At 41.0% G+C, this 22,610-nt stretch overlaps 1 protein-coding gene across 1 annotated transcript in view; it reads left to right on the top strand.

Moving 5' to 3' along the window:
* BTC (betacellulin) overlaps positions 1-1,157 on the top strand; it is a 41,097-nt gene extending 39,940 nt beyond the window's left edge. The window contains exon 7 of the mRNA XM_047092263.1: positions 1,049-1,157. Within this exon, the coding sequence (XP_046948219.1) occupies positions 1,049-1,157 (109 nt within the window). The remainder of the gene's footprint in view (positions 1-1,048) is intronic.
* Positions 1,158-22,610: the final 21,453 nt, after the last annotated feature.

The raw sequence follows: 22,610 nt of genomic DNA, 5'->3' as shown, positions 1-22,610 counted from the left end.
GTTTTCTTGTTTTTACTTTTCATGATGTACCACAACTTTGGAAATCAAGAAACACCTTGATTTTTTTCTCTGAGACAGTGTTTTGATATACTTCTTAAGTTAGTTTCTTTCGTGAAGCTATCAAAATTTGTATCAGATGGGGACTCCAACACAGTATGCTAAAAAGACCTTTCTTAACGTGCTGTGTTCTTGTCTTCCGAAGCTAGTTGAGCCTCCTGAACTTCTCCCTTTACTTTTGGGCTACTGGGCACACCAAAGAGGGTGTCTTGTGACTCCTTTCTTCACAGAAAAACTTCAGCATAGCTACTAGGAGTCTAGAGTCTTGGATTTTTAGCCCAACTCTGCTATTCAATATCTTTGGGACCCTGGACAAATTTCCTAACATCTTTAAACTTGAATTTTATTTTTTTTGTAAAACAGAAAGATTAAACCAGGTAATCTGTAAGATTCCTTGTAGCTATAAAATTGCAGGGTATTTAAAAATTTTTTTTACCTTCCAAATGGCAAAAAAAAAAAAAAAAAAGAGCTTTTATAACAGCAGATTTGGACAGATCTGAGAAAATTAATTATGACACCAATTTTGCATTATACTTTAAGAAACTGGACTGTAACCCAGAAGGTCTAACACATGTTTTAATGTATCTATAAGCTTAATTAACAAATCCTGAGGCTATCTTCACCCTCTTGGTTTTCTTATGTCTGTTTCCAATTTGTGTTATTTCTTATTCACATACTACACAATGCTTATTAGTCTGTTTTGTAAAATGACGTGTCCTGAACATTTTTCTTGTGCTAACCAAGCTCCATCAACAGCCAGGTGCCCTATTCTTTCTATTTAGGTAACTCTATTCACCCTTTTGCCTACTGTGGCTATCATGGGAGCCTAGAAAAAGAGACAGGTTAAAAGAGAACTTAACATAGTTAAGAAAAAAATGAACCTACAAATTTTTAACCATCTGGAAATAGATCAGAGGCCCTCTTGATGGTTAATTTTGTGTTCATATGAATTAACAGGTCCATACTAACTTCTAACACCTTATCTTCCAAGCCCTCTTCGGAGGCGTCGCAAAAGAAGAAAGAAGGAAGAAGAAATGGAAACTCTTGGTAAAGATATAACTCCAATAAATGAAGATATTCAAGAAACTAGTATTGCTTAATGGTAAGTATGATAAATTTGGTAGGCGAGAAACTATTCATGTGACAGTTACCTGGTGAGACTGGGCTTAACTTGATGTAGTAAATCAATGATTCGAATTTAATTATGCTTAGAAACATCTGAAAGTAAATACATTTTTTCATAGAATCTGAAGCCACATGAAAGACTCGCATATCTTTCTTTTGCATGTTACCATATTGACAGGCATGCAGAAAGAGGACTTTTATACACTTTTTCTAGTTTACTGAAATCAACCTGCTTTCTAATTGTACATGGTTGTGGTGGTGATTTTATATTTTTTTCTTCCTTGCTTTTGGGCACAAGGAAGAGGTATTGTAGCTTAAATATCTCACACTGAAGAAAAAAAATAATAGCTGCGTTTTAATCATAACCACATTTACATAGCATTTACCATATGCCAAACGCTGTTGTAAGCCCTTTCAACGTTACATCAGTTAGGATCCCAGCAGGATCGAACAGCGAGATTTATTGAGGGACTGGGAGGGCAGGGTTGAGGGACCCACAGGAACTTCAAGGCTCCTGGAGCCTAACATTGGCAGGAGGCTGCTCCCCTCCCCTGCCTGGAAGGGCCCGGGGAAGGTTACCTTGGTCCTGAGAGGCTGGCCACCAGAGGGCCTATACTCTGTAGGAGCTGTACCTGCGGTTAGAAGTAGTCACTGCCGGAACCTCAACAAGGAAGAGGAGCAAATGAAGAAAAAAACTCCCCAAACTGTCTCACCACCTGCTTCAGATCTTCAGCAGGTGCCTCCCATTAGCCAAACCCAATGAAGATCCAGGGGACAAGGGGGCCCTTGTGATGTGTCAGCCCCCCCCCCCCCCCCCGGGGAGCTCAGAGCAGGACAAAGAATGGCTCCAAGGGGGCAAATGGATCACGGCGCTCGTACAATCGGCTAGGGTAGTTTGGCTGTGATAGCGTCAAACCCAATCGAAAGGACTTCAAATGAAGGAAATGCGTTGGCTCATGTGAACTGGCAGTCCGGAGGAACGGTACTCTGCACACTTCGGTGAACGAGAGGCTCCCACACGGGGAAACTTTATTTCTGTTTTTCTGCTCGCTCACCGAAGAGTTGGCTTCATCCTTGGCCGGTTCCCCTTAAGTCATGGCAGTAGCAATGGGAGCCACATGCTTCCTTGTTCATAGCCAGCAAGAGGGAGCAGTGACTTTCCCTAGCTCTGCCAGCAGCGTAAAGCATCTCCTTCCGCCCCAAACACCCAGCGGATGTGTGGGGTATAGTAAATGCTTATCGAGAAATCGTATGTTCCCCTAACTTATTACAGGATGACGCTAATCATTAATGAATGGAAAACAAAACTATTGGCTCTAGATTTTTTTTTTTCTTTTAATTTGCATGATCCATTTGTATTAACTAGCGTGCTCTCTTTTCCCTTATTTCTCCAGGCTGGTGCAAGCTGCAAAATGCCTTGCTCATTCGAAAATGGACAGAATGTGTCTCAGGAAAACAGTCAGGAGAAATGAATTTTAAATAATGTATTTACTTTTTGTTTGTAATGTTAGTCTGTGTTTTTTACTATTTTTGTAATAATAAGTAATTTCAGTATTGTTTCGGAATTGGGAAAAAGCGCTCACTTAAGACATTTTAATAAACTTCCACTTAAAGTTTTGTTACCAGGATTACTAGTCGAATAAAAAATAGAAGTGAAAAGGAGTTTAGATTTTAGGAATTGGATTAATCATAAAGCTGCCATTTAGCCAGCACTTACCATGGGCCAAGAGTTTCAAGTATATCATTTCTTCTAAGCCTTTCAAGAACCTATGAGACATCTATCATGATCCTCATTTCCCACATGTGGAAACAGACACAAAAAAGTTAAATAATATAACCCTGATTTATACAGTTCAGAATTGGTGGAGCTAGAATTGGAGCCAAGATTTACCCAATTTCAGTTTGTGTTCTTAACTGTCATTTTTGTTGATCTGAGTGGGTGCAGCTTAACTCACTAATATAGCTCAGGACTTTATACTAAACTGTGTTTCCCCAAGACTCTAAGATGCCGGGGCTATTTTTCTGCAGATACTCAGAAGGCAGAGTCCTGGATTTATATTACTGTTACCATCGTGTTTTCTATAGCGTTGACCTCTATTATGTTTCTTTGCTCTTTTGTAAATTCTCATTGACATGAATAAATTCCTACATTAGTAAAGCAAACAGGTTTTCCCCGTAGCTAGGGTAATGAATAGCGAAGGAAAACAAAAAATAAACAGGTAAGTGTTTGCACTCACTAAGGGATAAATGATAGCACTGGAAGAGGTTGTTTATTCCAGGGCAGTGGTCAGTGACAGCACAGCAGAGCCCAGCAGACATGGCTCGTGACCATATCCTCATTTTTCTTCTTCTTGATGGCTCTCAGATGGATGTTGTTGCGATGAAATCACGACCATAAGAATCGACTACTTGGGACCATCTCGCCAGATGTTCCTTCAACTCCATAGCATATTTAATAAAGACTCTTTTAAAACTGAAAAAGCTAGGGGCACCTAAGTGGCTCAGACAATGAGCTTTCGAGTCTTGATTTCAGCTCAGGTCATGATCCCAAGGTTGTGGGATCAAGCCCCATGTCAGGCTCCACACTGAGCATGGAGCCTGCTTGAGATTCTCTCTCTCTCTCTCTCTCTCTCTCTCTCTCTCTCCCTCAGCCCTTCTCCCCAGCTTGCACTCTTTCTCTCTCTTTCTATATATATAAAAGCAATTAAAAAGAAAAAAAAACACTGAAAAAGCTAAATCTCCATTTAGCCAATATTCCATAGAAACTGAAACTTTCTACATTGATCGGGTGGGTAATTTACGAAAACCAATAGAAGATGTCCCCAAATTGCTGTACTTTGGCTGTTGTGATGTTAGCCAAGCAGCTTCTTTTTTTCCAGAATCTTTTCAAATTTTACTTTGCAGTGTAGACTTCATACACAAAGTGAAGTGGAGAATTTAGACAAAAGGTGAAGTTGTATATCACCTTCTATCACACATTGTGTTTTGAGAATGAGGCTGCCTTCACAGAAATAGCTCAAATGTATTAAGAACTAAGCCAAACAACTAATCATCTTCTAAGTCAATTTTTCTTCCGACTTAATAGCCATCCTTGAAACAGGATTATATCCAACTGATTCATGTTGCATATGCTTTATTCTCAAAAGTCTTTTGGGCTCATTTATGCCCTTGCTTTTTCTCGGTGTTCTTTGATGCCAAAGTGCTTGAAACAAATGCTTGTTAATAGTATTTAAAAACAAAAACACAGTGCTATAAAGGTTCCTACCCTGAATTGTTGTTGGTTGACCAATGGACTCTCTTAAGCCAACCCAGGCTTAGGAATTTTGTTTTGATTCTAAAATGTAAATGGTGTCTCTTGAAATTTAGTAGGTCCCATATCAAGAAAGAACTTCAAAGATTTTCGTATCTTTTTAAAATGTAATTTTATAATTGTTTTGCATGTTCTAAATGGTGTTGTTTATGTAAACTGTCAACATTATCATATAATAAAATAAGTTTATTTTTAAAACAAAGCAATCTTATTTCTTTGGAAATTTTTTAGTGGTACCATGGATTACGAAAAATAAATTTGCAGATTATTGCTTTGAAGACTTTATATTTTATAGAGATGACCATTGATACATTTGAAATAGCCCATTTTGATTATATGTTTTTCTTAGAAACTAATGAATTTGAAAGTGTGGTGGACGCCTATGAGATTGTCTGCCCAACAGCCTGGCCATATTTTTGAACCCCACCAGCAGCTGCATTTTGTTGGTTTAAGGTGAGCACTTCACGAAGGTGAGCAATTTGGAGTCATTCCCGGTAGGACCAGGAACCAGAACAGAAGTTAATCTTTTGGGGTTCTTGGCGCATAAAAAATGTACATTTTGAAGATACTGCAGTCATGTTTTGCTCCATGTGGTCCAGAAAAGCAAAAAATGCTGGTCAGAGAAGAACAGAGACCAGACTCAAGTTTCCTGATGGTCTGAGTCCCCATTATGTGTATTCTCAAAGTTTAGCCTCATTCTGCTCCTATCTGGGGGCTCTATGAGACATATTATCATTATAATAAGTACTCTATTTGGATTTCTGGAACCTGGAACCAAGGTCCTGACCAACTCTGGTGCATCATGAGATTGTGGACAAGTTTCTTAAAACGGAAATGGCATCCTCTCTGAAACAGAATATCAAGCTATGTTTTCCAAACAGTGCCTTCGATTGTAGGAGAGGAACGTTTCCAGCAACAATATTCCATCTTCATCATACAGTCTTTCAAGTTGATAGTTGCGACAGGTATGGAATTCAGGAAGCACTGACTGGGCACCTACTGTTTTTAGGCGCTGTGCCACCATGACAAATGCGAGGGCTCAATAAGACATGGCCTCTTAGGAAGCTTACAGTTTAGTGGGAGAAGCAGCAACGCACTGATGATTTCAATATAATTTGGTGCTCTGGAACAGGTTCGAGGTAAAATGAGATTCGCGGACTAAACTAGCTTACAAAGAATTGGGGTAGGCTTCTGAAAGATATTACATCTGAACTGATGTCTCTGAGAAATAAAGGTTTCTGCCCCAAATTCTGGGCCAGGCCAAATATTTCTTGGATCCTTGTCAAATTCTATAGAATTTCTTAGAAAGTTCTAGCAGTGGAGGAACAGGGAATGAAAGAAAAGAACAAATTGAGCCTCTATACCTTTTTCCAAAATGCCCTGGGCATGACAGGCTAGGGTATACGGACATGTGAGCTGAGAGGTGAGATGTTCCTGGTTCCAGTGATGTTATATTATTAAGTGATGGGCTGAGATGGGGAAGAAATTTTGATGTCCTTCCTGAAGTGGATTATGTGGGCCTTTCACATTTCCCACTTCCTATCGTTGCCCATGGAGTAGGCAAGTTACACAGAAAATGGCGTAAATGCTCTGGGACACATAACTTGCTATTTGGACAAAGCTCTGGTTTATGCAAAATTTTGTGGCCTTTCAGTGCCCATGGCTTTAAGACCAAGCTGATGCCTCAATGAGACCTTGATTTTAGTATGTTCCGCATATATTCTGTTATGAGAGCCTAAATATATTGGGGCATTGCTATCATTCCCAGAAGATTTAGTAAGTACCAAAAGGGCCAAGTATCTTAGATGTCGGGGCTACATCAGTGAAGAAAAGGTTAAAAAAAAAAAAAATCTGTGACCTCATGGAGCTTATATCCCAGTGGATATAATCTTTCATAGCATGGAATTTAAAACTAGGCTTGTCCAAGAAGTTACGTTACCCAGAGCACATTGTCGTTAGACTTTTAACCTATGCCATGGTCTCGGAGCGTGAAACTCCAGATGAGCATTCACAGCAAAAAACTCGTCATATGGAAGGACTAGCAGATTCCCCTTGATCTCCAAATGATTTACCTGTTCTGATAGTGACTTTCAAGAGCAAAAAAAGTATAGAGCAAAGTGTCTTTGGTGTAAAAATCTTGGTTTATGCTTTATTTTGTTTTATTTTTTTGCCATGATTAATGAATAAGGTGTCACATTTGGGCATCTGTTCTTTTTCAAAGAATCCTTTATGCGTCAAAGAATTTTTCAGAAAAGGACCCTGTTCCCATGTGATCATCTTTGGCAGCTAAGCGTTAATACCAGAACATAATGTGCAAATAGTTTATTCTTGCCTGTTTGTTAATGTTACTGGATCCTGAGAATGCGTACCTTAACAATAATATCTAGGTGGCACTTCTGTAAACTGATTCTTCCCCAGAACCTTTGAGCTATTGGTGTTTGAAGCCATCTGAAATTCTGTATTAGGAAACTAAATAAATTGTATAACTTCGAAAAACTCTATCAGCAATTAATTTCAGGTGACAAGTTATAAGGAAACTTTCTGCTACTGGAAATATCAAAATGTGGATCTGTAGGTATGTTTAGCTAACAATTCCAGTCAGTACTTGTATTATAAAAACAATGGTAACCAAACATGTTTGTGAGGTTTTTTTTTCCCTCCATGTTTTATTTTGTTTACTCAAGTTTAAGTCACAAAAAAGTAAATGTGCAACAGAGGTACTTCGAGGGTGGTTTTCTTTTTTCTTCTTTGGTTTATTTAAAAGACGTCAAACAGGATTCTTCACAAACACAGAGCTCCTTAATATTGCTTGTTGTGGCAAGTATAATTATTTTTGTAGGACGTGTGCAGAATAATGAAATATTCCGAAACCCTGTGATCCAAGCTAGATGAAGAATTTTCATATACTGGGTTTTTAGTAAAAAGTGAGAGGGCACCTTTTTCTGACTTGCTCTGTAAAATGATTTTTGAAATACTGCAGTGTATAAACTAATTTTAGTAAGCCTGTTTCTGGCATATTCTTTTTTAACACCTAAAAACCTTTGTTTACTCAATGAACTAGAACTAACAATTCTAAAAAAAAAAAAGAAAGAAAAGAAAAATCATTTACACAGTGTTTTTTTGTTTGTTGGTTGGTTTTTGTTTTATCTTATTTTTTTGATGTTTATTTATTTAGTTTTGAGAGAAAGAGGGCACAAGAGGGGAGGGGCAGAGAGAGAGACACAGAATGTGAAGTAGGCTCCAGCCTCTGAGCTGTCAGCACAGAGCCTGATGTGGGGCTCAAACCCATGAACTGTGAGATCATGACCTGAGCTGAGGTCAGACACTCAACCATCTGAGCCACCCAGGTGCCCCTGTTTGTTTTACTCTTTTTTTTTTTTTTATTTTTTTTTTCAACGTTTATTTATTTTTGGGACAGAGAGAGACAGAGCATGAACGGGCGAGGGGCAGAGAGAGAGGGAGACACAGAATCGGAAACAGGCTCCAGGCTCTGAGCCATCAGCCCAGAGCCCGACGCGGGGCTCGACCTCACTGACCGCGAGATCGTGACCTGGCTGAAGTCGGACGCTTAACCGACTGCGCCACCCAGGCGCCCCTGTTTGTTTTACTCTTAAAGATAATCTAGTCTTGGGTACTGGACCTCCACCCCCCTGCCTCCTAACTCTGACTGCATGTCAAAGTATCTGAAGTCTTTTTTTTCAATTAAAAAAATTTTTTTAATCTTTATTTATTTGTGAGAGAGAAAAAGACAGAGCATGAGCAGGGGAGGAACAGAGAGAGAAGGAGACACAGAATCCGAAGCAGGCTCCAGGCTCTGAGCTGTCAGCACAGAGCCTGACACAGGGCTCGAACCCATGAACCGTGAGATCATGACCTGAGCCGAAGTCGGACGCTCAACCAACTGAACCACCCAGGAGCCCCCAAAGTATCTGAACTCTTAACCAATCCAGTGCTTCTCATCATTCCCTAAATGGCATAGAGATGGGGTAACTTGCTGCTGAGCTCTTAAAATGTAAAGGTTATGAGCACAGAATCTTTGTTCAGACAGACCTGGGCTTTACTCCAAGGTATCTCACTTACAGTGGAGCCCTGGGCAGTTTCCTTAACCTTACTAATGTTCTCATCAACAGGTGGGAAAAAACAAACAAACAAACAAACAATAAAACCGGGTGGGCTGAGAGGATTAGATGAGATAACTCAAGCAAAATGCTTAGTTCTCTGCACCTGGAATATTTTAAACACTCTCTGGGGGAAGGGTTCACTTAATATTAGTTATTATTAGTAAGATCAATAATAATAGTGATGATGATGATGTTCTCGAATAACTGTTACGGAAAACAAGGAATTCTTTTTGGAAGTTAAGTCATGGCACTGATACCGTGAAGGTTTCTGTATTTTAAGGATTCCTGAGCCCTATGGAAAGGCATGTCTTTCTACTGTTGTCTGAATGAGCCATGAGCCATAGGTAGGTGAAGAATTCCACCTCAGTGACTGACTCTGAGGTTGCCTCTTTTTTCTCCCTATCTTCTTCTCTCCCTCCTTGAAAGTACCCAATGCGAAAAATTAAAGAAGAATTATTACAATGCTGTTGAAGATACTTCAAAGCCTAATAATTTTTAAATGATGCAGAGATAAGTTTGCTGTTTTTGGAGATGGACTTTACTACTTGCACACTCGACATCACTAGAAAAAATAGCTGGGGCTAGGGATGCCTGGGTGGCTCAGCTGGTTGAGTATCCACCTCTTGACTTTGGCCCAGGTCATGATCTCACCACAGTTCATGGGTTCAAGCCTCACACTGGGTGAGCTTGAGCCCCGTGTGGGGTTCCACACTCTCTCACCCTCTCCGTCTCTGTCCCTCATTTGCTTGTGCTCTTTCTCTCTAAATAAATAAATAAATAAATAAATAAATAAATAAATAAAATTCAATCTTCCGTGCAAGTTTACCAGGCGTGGCTATTTCTTCTTAAGTTAAAATATCTGAAAACAGGAGAAAAGGACCTTGAGCAAAACACATATTGATTTAGCAATATAGCATGCACACTAATGGAACATACGCATACCATGCTCTTACCGGAGAGTATTTCATTTGGTGGGGCCAAGATAATTTTTCAAACCAGGAAGGATGTGAAGAGGTCAACAACCTGGAAAATACTTGGCTGTTCCTGAAGCTTTTATAATTAGTAGAGTTTTGTACACACCGATGTAATTTTAAGAATATCTTTTGGCAACTACAATTAATTCCACATTGCTCAAGTCTCTTGAATTCAATGGAGCCCCATTGATGTGAACCCACCAATCCAGAATTTGCAACCATTCAGGCATGGACGAGGCAGATGTTTACCTATGTGATAATTAAGAAATAGTATTTTGTAAAAATCAGCGCTGCAACCTTTTTCCAGTACATTGAACATTACACTTGTACAGCAGCATCTTGTAATTGTCTTCACGGTAATATCATCACCTCATGTGACATCACTTATATGTTTAGAATCAAACTAATCATTTTTATAAACTACCTTCAGATCCTAATTCAACTGATTAAATACTACCAAAAGCTGACAGTGGGCACACACACAAAAGTGTCTTAAGTGCAGGGAAGGTGGGGAGGAGAACAAGAGACAGCATATTTTTCAAGTAGGAGGAAAGACAAATAGCTATAATAAAAATCAGAATAAATTCATTCATTCATCCAGTGAATATTCAACATTTATTATGCATAAGATAGCACCCAGTGCTTAGGATAAAAGGATGAATGGACTAGACTTAATCCAGGTCCATATGAATTTACCTTCACTACTAAAGAGTAGAGAAGATGAGAGGTTTTTTTTTGGGGGGGGGGGTTTAGTTAATTTATTTATTTTGAGAGAGAGAGAGAGGGAGGGAGGGACAGAAAGAGAATCCCAAGTAGCCTCTGCACTGTCAGTTTGGAGCCTGATGTGGGGCTTGAACTCACAAACCATGAGATCATGACCTGATCTGAAATCAAGAGTCAGCTGCTTAACCAACCGAGCCACTCAGGCACCCTGAGAAGTTGAGAGTTTTAAATCTATGAAGAATGCCTTGCTAGTTTGTGCAAGGGATTGTCGTGGTTAGGGAAGACACAGAAAAGGTGACATTTATCTAGTCCTGGAAGAATGAATGGATGTAGTAGGCACTTTTAGGTAAGAAGACATTCTTGGAGGCAGGTTCAAGCTAAGACCAAACTAACCCTTTTTCCTGCTGGGTCACTGTCTGTATGGAGATGCTCCGAGTAACCCCAGTAGCCCACCTTGAACAGGTGGCTTGTCAGCCTGTGACCAGGAGAGGGGGGGCACTCATCAACTTTGCCTGAAAGTGAACATGTACTGGATTCCGTCCCTGAAGAGATTTCTGCAATTGTCCTCAGACTGTTCAAGATAAGAACAGATGGGGAGGAAGCTGGCCTCAATCAGGGCTGTCCCAGGACTTCAGAGGGTCTTCCAGTGCCTAATGTCTTCCCCTATACTTCCCCTCAGGTCCACTCTCCCTTCCCCATATGTTGATCCCATTCCTCCTTGATCAAATCTCAGTCTCCTCAGGTCCTTCTGGCGTCTCACAAATTTAGCAGCCTTAGCCATAGAATGCCCATATTTTTTCACAAGAAAAGATGGGCTTCATCTCAAGGTTTGCTGGCTTCTTTTCCACCCCCACCCCAGGCAAGGTGGACAGGGATTCCACTATTTCCCTATTTCCAAACAAAGCTTGGCACTAGAAGAATTCATTCTCTGCCATGCCTCTCCCAAAGAAATCGGAGTCCCTTTTATGATGAAATTTTTACTCTTTTTTTTTTTGAAAAGTGAGGTAACTTGGCATTATCATGCTAGACAAGCATTTCTGCCTCCCACTCATATCCCCTTGAGCTACATCACAAAACTTTCTCTCTTTAATAAAGGGCACCTTAAGAAAAAGGAGAGGGGACTCTCAGGTTTACCCCACTGCAGAGCTTTAGATGAGGTCTATGCCCCAGGAGGGAGAGGAGCTGGATCTCTTCTATTGGTAAGAGATCCATAGGATAGATAGGAGATAAGGGCAAAGAATTCCACTTGAAAAGAACCACCATTACAGATGAGATCGCATGGGTTTGTAAACGTGGGGCATATTTGGAGAAGACTATGGGACAGTGTCACAAGATAAGTGAAAGACACCCAGTCAAATCTGAATTTCAGATAAACTTTTTGTATAAATATTTTCAGGCATTGCTGTCTAAGTGGGCATTCTGTATTTGTATTTATTATTATTATTATTATTATTATTATCTTGCTAAGTCTGACAACCCTAGTGTGGGAGAGTGGACCATGGGGTGTTGAGGGGAACACAGTTGAAGAAGAGGCTGTTGGGTAGGGACAGGGCAAGATAATACTGTACCTGCCATGTCGTGCTAAGAATTCTTGGACTTTACTGGATGGGAAGGACAAAATGTTTTGGGCAAGAAAGTGACATGATAAGATATATCATTGAGGAAGACGAGTCTGTAGACATCATGAAGGATAAACTGGAAAGCTGGGTGATGAGAGCCAGGAGCAATGACAGGAGCTGGAATCGGAAGATATATGTATAAACGCTGTGATATCCTCAGGGCATTTGGTAAGAGGATCCCCCATGATCTCGTGATCTGTTGCATTTGCGGATGTGAGAGGAGGAAGAGGCAGAGAAGACTGATAACTCTACATTGACAACCAGGAAGCTCTTGGTGTGATTAGTTGAGATATGGATCGAGGAGGAGGAGCAGGCAAGGGGAGAGGCTTGGGTGAGGGAGTCAAGAGGATGACTTGGGCTTAAAAAAATGGATTCAGTTGGGGCGCCTGGGTGGCGCAGTCGGTTAAGCGTCTGACTTCAGCCAGGTCGCGATCTCGCGGTCCGTGAGTTCGAGCCCCGCGTCGGGCTCTGGGCTGATGGCTCAGAGCCTGGAGCCTGTTTCCGATTCTGTGTCTCTCTCTCTCTCTGCCCCTCCCCCGTTCATGCTCTGTCTCTCTCTGTCCCAAAAAATAAATAAACGTTGAAAAAAAAAATTAAAAAAAAAAAATGGATTCAGGACTCCAGGAACATCTTTGTAGAGGAGCACCAAGCAACTGAAATGAAGACCTGGGGTTCCTGGCATGTCCAGGTCAAGAAAAAGGGAAGCCTCGAGCAGAGAAAAGATATAATGAAATTACAGCTTCAGGAAGCATCACCCGAGAGTGCTGGAGAGGGACCGAAGAGTATAGACGCTGAGCTCATGAGCAGAAACTTGTACATTGGGGGGCATTATCTTGATGTGTGGTAGTAATGTAAAAATTGGAATGGAGAAGTAAGGGGTAAAACCTAGACCCACCTGGCACTGGATGCAGCTTGGGACGAATGAGAAAGGGGGGAGACAAAGGTGCCTTTGATTCTGTGAGCACGGGACACTGGGATGTAGAAATGTCATGTTCATGAGAGCAAGGGCAAGGTAAAACTGGAACTGGAAGTTAGGGAGAGAAGACAGGACAGGGTCCAGCGGGCATTCACCGAGCTTGAGATTGCTTACGGACCATCTCCGCTAAGGTGCCTTGCTGGTAGTTTCAGTATATAAATTATACACAAGGACTGAGAATACAGATTTTGCCAAGATGTAAAATCAGAAGTGATTGGTATTTCTGAAGCTATGAATATAGAGTAGGAGTCTTTGCTCTCAGAGGTGCTGTGGACTCCTTGAAAAGAAATGCAAATTTTGAGCGTTTTAGAAAAAAAAAAAAGCAACTCACACTCCAAATTGGTTGTGCAGAAAAAAATCCCGTAAATTAATTTGGTTCATTACTAATTAGTTTTTCTCTCCTGAATGCTTATATGCTAGGAAGTGAGAAAACAAACTAATTAAATGTCCAATCTGGTTTAAGTTGAGCCCAGCTGAGTAATGTAAAACGCTCCATCCAGAAATTTCCTGGATCCCTCAGAATGCAAAGCTCAGGCTCTCAGAGATTCTCCATCTCCCCCTGTCTCTCTCACTAAGGTGGTACACAGGGGATGAGAAAGGGGACTTTGGTCTCGTGTGGGTCCTTGGAATGTTCTGGCAAGTGTTGTCCAGGGGCATCCTCCTTGGCCCCCCTGCTGTGTGTTCTGCTGCCTTGAGGGCTGCCTCCTGAGACAGGTGACCAAGATGGGGGAAGAACAAAGAAAGTGTATTGTAAGGAAAGAGGAAGGAAATATGCAGGAGCAGGTGACCTGTCCTGGCATCTGTCATAAGGATGAAACCAAGAAACAGTCAGGTTTCAACCAGTCATAGCAATGATCTATTCTCTACATGATACCGAAAGTTGCGTTTTCAACCCACTTGCAGATGGGGCCATTCCGAGGAAAGCTTAAAGAGTCAGCTCTTAGTAGATGACGGAAAGCCTATGCGCAAGTGTCTCAGCACAGTGATTTAGCTCAAATAGAGAACCCAGGAGGAAGAGCAAGATTCAGGCACTCGGGATCATGGGGGCTGTAGTGGGGTAAAGTGGTGAAAACGATTGCATATTTGGAAGAGGTTTTGTAAAGGCTAAGATGTTTTGTAGCCTAGCTAGGGACATCTGACAAGTCAGGGTGACTAGTTATATAAGTTTAATACAGGCTTATTGTTCTAGAAGTCTCTGATTTAACTGGTTGAACTCGAACCTCTCTGCATTGGGGCACCTGGTGGTTCAGTTGATTAAGCGTCCAACTCTTGGTTTCAGCTCAGATCCTGATCTCACGGTTGGCGGGATTGAGCCCCACGGTTGGTGGGATCGAGCCCCAGTGCAAAGCCTGCTTTGGATTCTCTCTCTCCCTCTCTCTCTGCCCCTTCCCGACTCACTCTCTATCCCTGTCTCAAAATAAATAAATAAACATTTTTTTAAAAAATTTTTTTCTCAACGTTTATTTATTTATTTTTGGGACAGAGAGAGAGACAGAGCATGAACGGGGGAGGGGCAGAGAGAGAGGGAGACACAGAATCGGAAACAGGCTCCAGGCTCTGAGCCATCAGCCCAGAGCCCGACGCGGGGCTCGAACTCACGGACCGCGAGATCGTGACCTGGCTGAAGTCGGACGCTCAACCGACTGCGCCACCTAGGCGCCCCAATAAACATTTTTTAAAAATGATATGATATGTGGTGGTCCTCATGGAGTCTAGAAAAGAAGAAAATGAGTAGCAAGGATCTGGGTTTATCCAGCACTGCCCGAGGTCAAGCTTCTGACCTCACCAGGGCATCCTACCTGTGTGTGCTGAATTATCTGCTATAATCTTAGCATGACCACTTCCTTTTCTACATTCCCCTCGGCAATGCAGGGCAGAGACCCGGAATCCTCTAGGATTCTTTTCCTCTTATGGTTCCAGGTGAGAATCTTCCAACCCCTACAAAATTTGAAAGGTGAAAGAAAAGAGAAGCTGTTTTCCTCCAGTGACACTGATAAGACGATGTCTGGCCAGATGACGGACATAAAGTTTGTGGTGTTTTTCATGTGCATGCCCGAGGATCACAGGCTTCCGGCTGGAGCTTTCCTGACCTTTGACTCTCCAGCTCGTCCAAGGGTCGTACAATGGGCCTCCAATTCCCTGCAGTAACACTCTTCTACGTGGAAACCCAGGGCGGTTCTATGTCTCTGATGGAACCCAGAATGAGTCATTGGGGCAGCAGCAACCCTCAGAAATATCAACTTCCTTTTGCTTTAATTATCAATACTAATAATTACTAACATTAATTTAATTACTAATATTATTTCCCCTGTACCTTAATGCCAGGAAGGGAATACCCTAGTACTTTAGGTCCAACTCACCTAAAAGCAGACTTTGACACGAGGCCTTGGGAGAAACTGTTTATTTGGGAACCAGCTCTGAGATACACAAGTGAAGAAGAAGGGAAAATGAGGCAGGGAAGCAAGAGAAACTCCTGCCTAATCCTACTTGGGGCCATTTGAGGAACGATGTACAATGCCCCTCAGAAGCATTCCACCAAGGCTTGTGTCAAGATGGAGTTTCTATCCACAGACAGCCACCCTTCATTGAGAGAGGGTTACCTCCAGGAATGACATGAAATCCTCTGTGCTTTTGGGCTGTCCTGCTCACAGGTAGAGAAATCCTCGCTTAGGACGGAGGAACCCCTCAGGCAGAGAAGCAGAAAACTGGATGCACCTAAGTGGGAAGGCGGCTTTTTTTTTTTTTTAATGTTTATTTATCTATTTTGGAGAGAGAGAGAGGGAGGAGAGAGAGAGAGAGATAGAGAGAGAGAGAGAGAGAGAGAGAGAGAGAGAGAGAGAGAATCCCAAGCAGGCTCTGCATTGTCAGCACAGAGCCCAATGTGGAGCTCGAACTCACTAACTGGGAGATCATGACCCGGGCTGAAATAAAGACTTGGACGCTTAACCGACTTAGGCGCCCCAGGGAAAGGTGGCTTTTCTAACTCTGTGCAACTGACGTCCAGGCGTTGTGGTGACAGTGGCACATGGCTTCCCTGTTAAGTCATCTGGCCTCTCTTTTCTGCTTTGCTACAGTGACAGGAGCAGAAATCAGAGTGCAGAAAGAGGAGAGAAGTGTGCATGTAGACAAAATGGCTAGAATTTAGCTGGTGTCACCAGAGGAAATGCACGCACCTCACTTGTGTTTATTCCTTCCTCCTTCCCTCCCCCCATTCCTCTCATCTTCTCTCCCTGTTTTTCTCTCTCCTCCTCTTCTTTTCTTGTAATTGATTTTGGTTTAATTCATCTTTCAGATCATGCCTACCACAAAGTTTAAGAAGTGAATTTAGTCATTTTTAAAGAATGTAGCCTGCGAATTGCCCCCAAATAAAACAAGATGCCTTCTTCTAAATGACCTCTCTCCAGATTGCCTCCCCCCCCCCCCCCGCCCCGCTGCTGGGCTGAGCAAAAGCAATCACCTGCCTTCAGCAAATACACACCGAATTGCCCAATAAATATGAGTTGCCGTGGAAACCAAACCAAAAGAGAATAGAAAGATGAGGCTGAATATTAAGGATTTTGTTTGGCCTTAGTGACTTGTTTCCCCCAGATCTGAAATTGTTCAGTCTGTGAAAATGTGAACGACAAGGTTCCCTCTCAGAGATACACCAAATGAATCCTAAAGGCATCTTTAACCCCAAGTTCTGAGCATTTTGGTGCCTCTGACCAGCCGCTCCTATAGTTCTTTGTCCCTTTTTGGGGGGCTTGAAAAAGAGCAATTGCAAATGACCTCTGGGGCAGCAGGTGTTGGTGGGAGTGGTGTGGTGGACAGACCAAGGGATTTGGGATCAGACAGACCTGGAGTGCAGGCATCCCAGCTCTGCAGGGTTATTTTCCTAGCAGCATTTTGGCACCAGAGGTTCATTCCATAAGGCTATCTTGGCAACTTATTTTGTAAGCAGAAAAGCTCTCGTTTGTCCTTAAAAGATGAAGAGCGATTCAAAGCATTTTTTCTCCGCACATCTTATTGCCCAGATTCAAAACTCAGACTTCCTTCCTGTTAATAAGGATAATTTCCTTAGCGCTCTAGGTAAAATATCCTGACACAAGTAATCCAGAGGGACAAGAATCCCCACCTCTTTCTTCACAGCTCAGACACTCATCAGAAAATGCCTTTTTATGGATTTGGAAAGAACCAAGGGACACTTACCAATGGTTGTATTATTACATCAAGGGTTCTTCCCTGAGATTCCAAGAAGGCAACTCTTACTGGAGCTTGAGGAGGCCTCGTGGAGTGAGGTTAGAATCAGAAATTGTGGGTTCGAGTTTCAGATCGTGGAAGCGGTTAGCTAGGTAAACATGGGCAGGCACTTGTCTTTTTTTATTTTTTTTATTTTTTTTATTTTTTTAATTTTTTTTTTCAACATTTATTTATTTTTGGGACAGAGAGAGACAGAGCATGAACGGGGGAGGGGCAGAGAGAGAGGGAGACACAGAATCGGAAACAGGCTCCAGGCTCTGAGCCATCAGCCCAGAGCCCGACGCGGGGCTCGAACTCACGGACCGCGAGATCGTGACCTGGCTGAAGTCGGACGCTTAACCGACTGCGCCACCCAGGCGCCCCGGCACTTGTCTTTTTTGAGTCTCAATTTTCTTAAAAGCCATAGAATAATTTCTAAATGCTTGGTTGGACTGTTGAGATGTTTCTTTGTTCGTAATATAAGCTAACATTCCTGTAGCGCATACTGTGCACCAAGAAGTGAGTCATGCTTCACGTAAGAACTCATGGGATCCTCCCAACAACCCAATGGGCAGGAACCTACTGTCATCCTGGAAGGGGAGCTGCAGGACACCAGGGGACCACGGTCTTGTCCAAGGTCACGCAGTTAGTTAAGTGGCACACCCAGGATTCGAACTAGGGAAATGTGGCTCCACACTGTTATGGCCACCAGAAAATATTTATTAAGTACTCACCAATGTCCTAGGTACAGTGTTAAGCACTTTGCAAATAATGTCTAATTCATTCCTCCTTAGAACGCTATGGCACAGGCACTGTTACTGTCCCAATTGTGCAGAGAAAGAAATATGTTCAAGGGATTGCCCAAAGCCCTATAATTTGCATGCAGAAATATTCCTTTTGCTCATAATATCCTCCATCCACCGCTTACCCTCTCTCTCCTTTCTCTAAGTCTAAATATAAATGTTCTTCTGGTGGTCTTCCCTGAGGCCCCCACCTAGGCTAGGCCTTCTTTCATACGCATTTGTAGTAAGCTGTATATTTACCTTTGTAGTAGCCACCAAAATCTTATTTAGTTGTCTTTATGTCACTATTTGCTTAGTATCTGTCTCTCCCACCAGCCCAGACTTAAATGGAGACAAGGAATGCTTGTATTTCTGGTTAGCAGGGTATTTCTAGCACCTTGCTCCCAGTAGGTATGCACCAAATATTTAATAAATTAATGCATCCCTAACCTTCTTAGGTTGATGTTGATAAACATGAGAGCCTGAAATGGACAAAAAGAAGAATTAAATTGCTGAAAGAAACAATAAGAAGCAATTTTATTCATTTATTATCTTATCAGGTGCCTACTGTGTGCCACATCCGAGCGAAGGAAAATGCTATGTGATCCCATTAGGGTATGGTAATTGCAACTTAAAAATTGGCTTTCTAAGGCATTTGCTATACTTGAAAGCTCTAACTAAAAGGCTCAGCGATTACGAAGGAACTCAATAAAATCGAAATAAAGTATTATCTGGGCAGTAATTTCACAGTAAATTTGGTTTAATAAAAATTTCACATGAATCATTTTTTAATTGACACTCAAACACTGTCAACTCTTTGGGAGACAAATGTCAAGGAAATGAACGTTATGCATTGCTGATTTTAAACGCGCTTGCAATATGGTGGCTAATATAAAGGAGATACTTTTATCTGATTTTTGCAATTTATTATCCTTTCCTGCTTTTCAGGTTGAGGAGGCATTATCGCTGTTCATAAGCTTTTTTTCTTTCCTTCTGGTATAAAATTCTTAGGCTGTTCCCACTGGAGGAGCTCTTTAAGAACACACAAAAATTAATTAACTATTCTTAAAATTCCTTCACGTTTAGAGTCTGATTCATTTAAATCACTTTTAAAAATAAACTTTATTTTTTAGAACACAATAAAGATGTATAGGGAAATTGTAGGAAATTTACAGGGAAATTGTGAAGATGATACAGAGAATTCTCATGCACTCACACTCAGTTTCTCCTATTATTAACATTTTATACTTGATTGTTATAATTAATGGACCAATATTAAAATGTTCTTATTAACCAAAAACCATACTTTATTCAGAATTCCTTAGTCTTTGCCAAGCTCCTATCTAGGACATCACATTACATTTTGTCCTCACGTTTTCTTAGGCTCCTCTTGCTTGTGACAGTTTTTCAGCCTTTCCATGTTGTTAATGACCTGGAACATTTGGGGGAGTAAGGTATTTTATAAAATGTTCCTCAGCTGGGATATGTCTGTTGTTTTTCTCGTGATGAGACTGTGATCATGGGTTATTAGGAGGACAACCACAGAGGTAAAGTGCCATTTTTATTACATCATGTCAAGGATACATACTATCCACATGGTTTATCAATCTTGATGTTGACCTGGATCGTCTGGCTGAGGTCGTGTTTGTCAGCTTTCTCCACGGTAAAGTGACTCTTTCTTTTTCATCTTTTCCATAATGTATTTTGTAGAAGGAAATTACTATGTGTGCTTCACCCATAAAGAGTGTGAAGTTATGCTCCACCAAGCTGAGAGTGGAATATCAACACAAATTATTTGAAATTCTTCTACATGGGAGATTCCTTTCTTCCTTCTTTTCTTTCTTTCTTTCTTTCTTTCTTTCTTTCTTTCTTTCTGTTATTCTTTCTTTCTTTCTTTCTGTCATTCTTTCTTTCTTTCTTCTTTCTTTTTTTTCTTTCTTTCTTCCTTCCTTCCTTCCTTCCTTTCTTCTTTCTTTCTTTCTTCCCTCTTTCTTTCCTTCTTTCTTTCTTTCTTCCCTCTTTCTTTCCTTCTTTCCTTCCTTCCTTCCTTCCTTTCTTCTTTCTTTCTTTCTTTCTTTCTTGTTTCTTTCTTTCTTTCTTTCTTTCTTTCTGTCATTCTTTCTTTCTGTCATTCTTTCTTTCTTTCTTTCTTTCTTCTTTCTTTCTTCTTTCTTTCTTTCTTTCTGTCTTTCTTTCTTTCTTCTTTCTTTCTTTCTTTCTTTCTTTCATTCTCCCTTTATTTATATTAATATGATTCATGGATCTTTATTATATACTTTGGGTTATACTAATCCAACACTACTTATTTTATTGCTTATATTGTCTCCTCTCTGGCCATGGAGTTCTTTCAGTTGACGCCCGTGTCCCTTTGACATATTTCCATTATTGTGGGATCTTCTGTTTGTTCCTAAGTTTTTGAAAGGCAAGGTCTGCATAAATCTCACTTTAACTTGGCACATTCTCTGTTTTTGTCCCCCCACCCATCTTTGCCTCCCTCCCTTATCTTTTTCTCTCTTCTCTTTCTCATTCCTTTATTCACTATGATCAGAAAATGGGAAAGGACATAAGATCTCAAATTTTGCTGTTTGCAGGGAAATTATTTCTCCTTGGAGGCTGGCCAGTGTTTCTCAAATGTTAGTATGCAAAAGAATAACCTGGAGAGCTTATTAAAATGGCCAGGCAACATTTTGATTATTTAGGTCAAGGAAGGGGCAGGTTGAGATTCTGCAGGTTAACAGGTACCCCCAGGAAATACTAATGGAGTTCTCTGAGGGCTTTGCTTTGAAAAGCAGTGAGCCTGAGGGCAGATAACTGTTCTGACAGACACATTTTTTTTTCTAGTGGTTTGTTATACTTTTGGACATATATACTCACTGTTTGTGATAAAAGAGATATAGATTTGAGGATTTTCCAACACAAAAAACTACTTTGCCATAGTAAAGAACCTTAAAATATTCAAGATTTATATTCAGTTAGGTTTTACATTTTAGCATTTGAGTACATACAAGGTCCCAGTTTTTCCACCAGAGTAAAGAACCTTAAAATATTCAAGATTTATGTTGTTAGGTTTTACATGTTAGCATTTGAGTACATATAAGGTCCAAGTTTTTCCCTGCTCATTATAGAGTGCTTAGACCCCCTGACAGCATTTTAAGTTTGGGAGGAAACTGAGAGATCATCAGCCCTATGCCTCTCTTCTCTTAACGTACAGAGAAAACTGGGACGCCTGGAGGATTGGATTGTCCAAGTTCGCATGCCTACTGGTGGCAGAGCTAGGTCTGAAAAAAGTCTTCCTAGAGATTGTTTCATCAAGACAGACACAATTCAATATAACCGGTTTAAGTTTTTTGTAAAATAGACCATTTGTATTTCTCTTTCTGTTTTTATATTTTCACATCAAGGTACAATTGCATCTGGGTTTCAGGATTATAGCTTTTGTTAGCTATAAAAGTAAATAATGTAAAATATCAGTCTTTCCCATTCGAAGTTCTCTGTTTAAGTGTTTTCAAACTGAGTTTTGAAAATATTAACACTGGCACTTAGTTCTTGACTTGGATGAACTTAATCTGAATGAAGTCGGCTTTTACTATGATACAGGCAACGGGGATTAAGACTTGGAAGGTAAGGGGGGGGTGGAAAAGGTCTCATGGCGGAGGTGTTTCTGGAGAAAACCCTTGTTTAATTAATTAATCAGGATTAGTTAATCACATGATGAAACACAATTCATATCCCTTTTAGAATGCTTCATCACATGTAACTAGCTGCCAGAAATAAGACCCCCTTGGTGGAATGTTTCACTGAGACAAAGTGACACTAATTCCAGATGAGCTTGGAGCTGTGAGATAACATTTTTGTGGAACTCTGGGCCATAATTGAGTCCTGGCTTTGTCCCTTACCAGCTGTGTGACCTTGAGCAAGGCATTTTACTTTTCTGGTCTTCTCCATTTCCTTATCTAGAAGTTGAAGGGATTGGTTTCAATACCGTTAATTAACCCTTCATACTTACAAGTGTCAAGATTATGGATTTGTTATTTCTGGATCATTGCTAATAATAATCATGGCTTATTGATTGATTGATTGATTGTATTTTTCCATTCTGGAACTTTATTTGCCTTTCCGAATACTTAGTTACTAGAACTGGGAAAGAGTTTCAGGCCATTCTCCATTCACATTTTTGTTATTTTATGATCTACTTGATGAAGTTTTGGGGTGATAGTGGGGGGTCTGGAGCCGATGACGAAGAAAGAATTCTTGAAGATGGCTTTGGGGCAAAAAGGTGATTTTGGCACAAAAAGAGACTGGACCCATGGGCAGGAAGAGCTGTACTGTGGTTGTGAAGAATGGCGGGTTTCATACTATGGAGTTGGGGAGGTAAAGTCAAAAGGGAAGCCTCCAAAGGGACTTTGATATGTTAAAAAATTTTTTTTAACATTTATTTTTGAAAGACAGTAAGAGACAGATCATGAGCTGGGGAGGGGCAGAGAGAGGAGACACAGAATCCCAAGCAAGCTCCAGGCTCTGAGAGGTCAGCACAGAGCCCTAACCTAGAAACCATGAGATCATGACCTGAGCCCAAGTGGGACACTTAACTGACTGAGCCACCCAGGTGCTCCAAAACTTTGATGTGTTAAAGAGGACTCTTAAGATGCCTGAGGCCTTGCTATTGTCAAGCTAAGGTTGTTTTTCCTCTAGTAAGGCGTGAACA

The sequence above is a fragment of the Lynx rufus genome, unplaced genomic scaffold, assembly GCF_022079265.1.
Source record: "Lynx rufus isolate CCGP_SWC_20201006 ecotype Redwood Valley unplaced genomic scaffold, mLynRuf1.p SCAF_3, whole genome shotgun sequence".
Classification (NCBI taxonomy): Eukaryota; Metazoa; Chordata; class Mammalia; order Carnivora; family Felidae; genus Lynx; species Lynx rufus.
The sequence above is the reverse complement of the archived record's forward strand: the minus strand, read 5'-3'. Positions and strand labels throughout refer to the sequence as shown.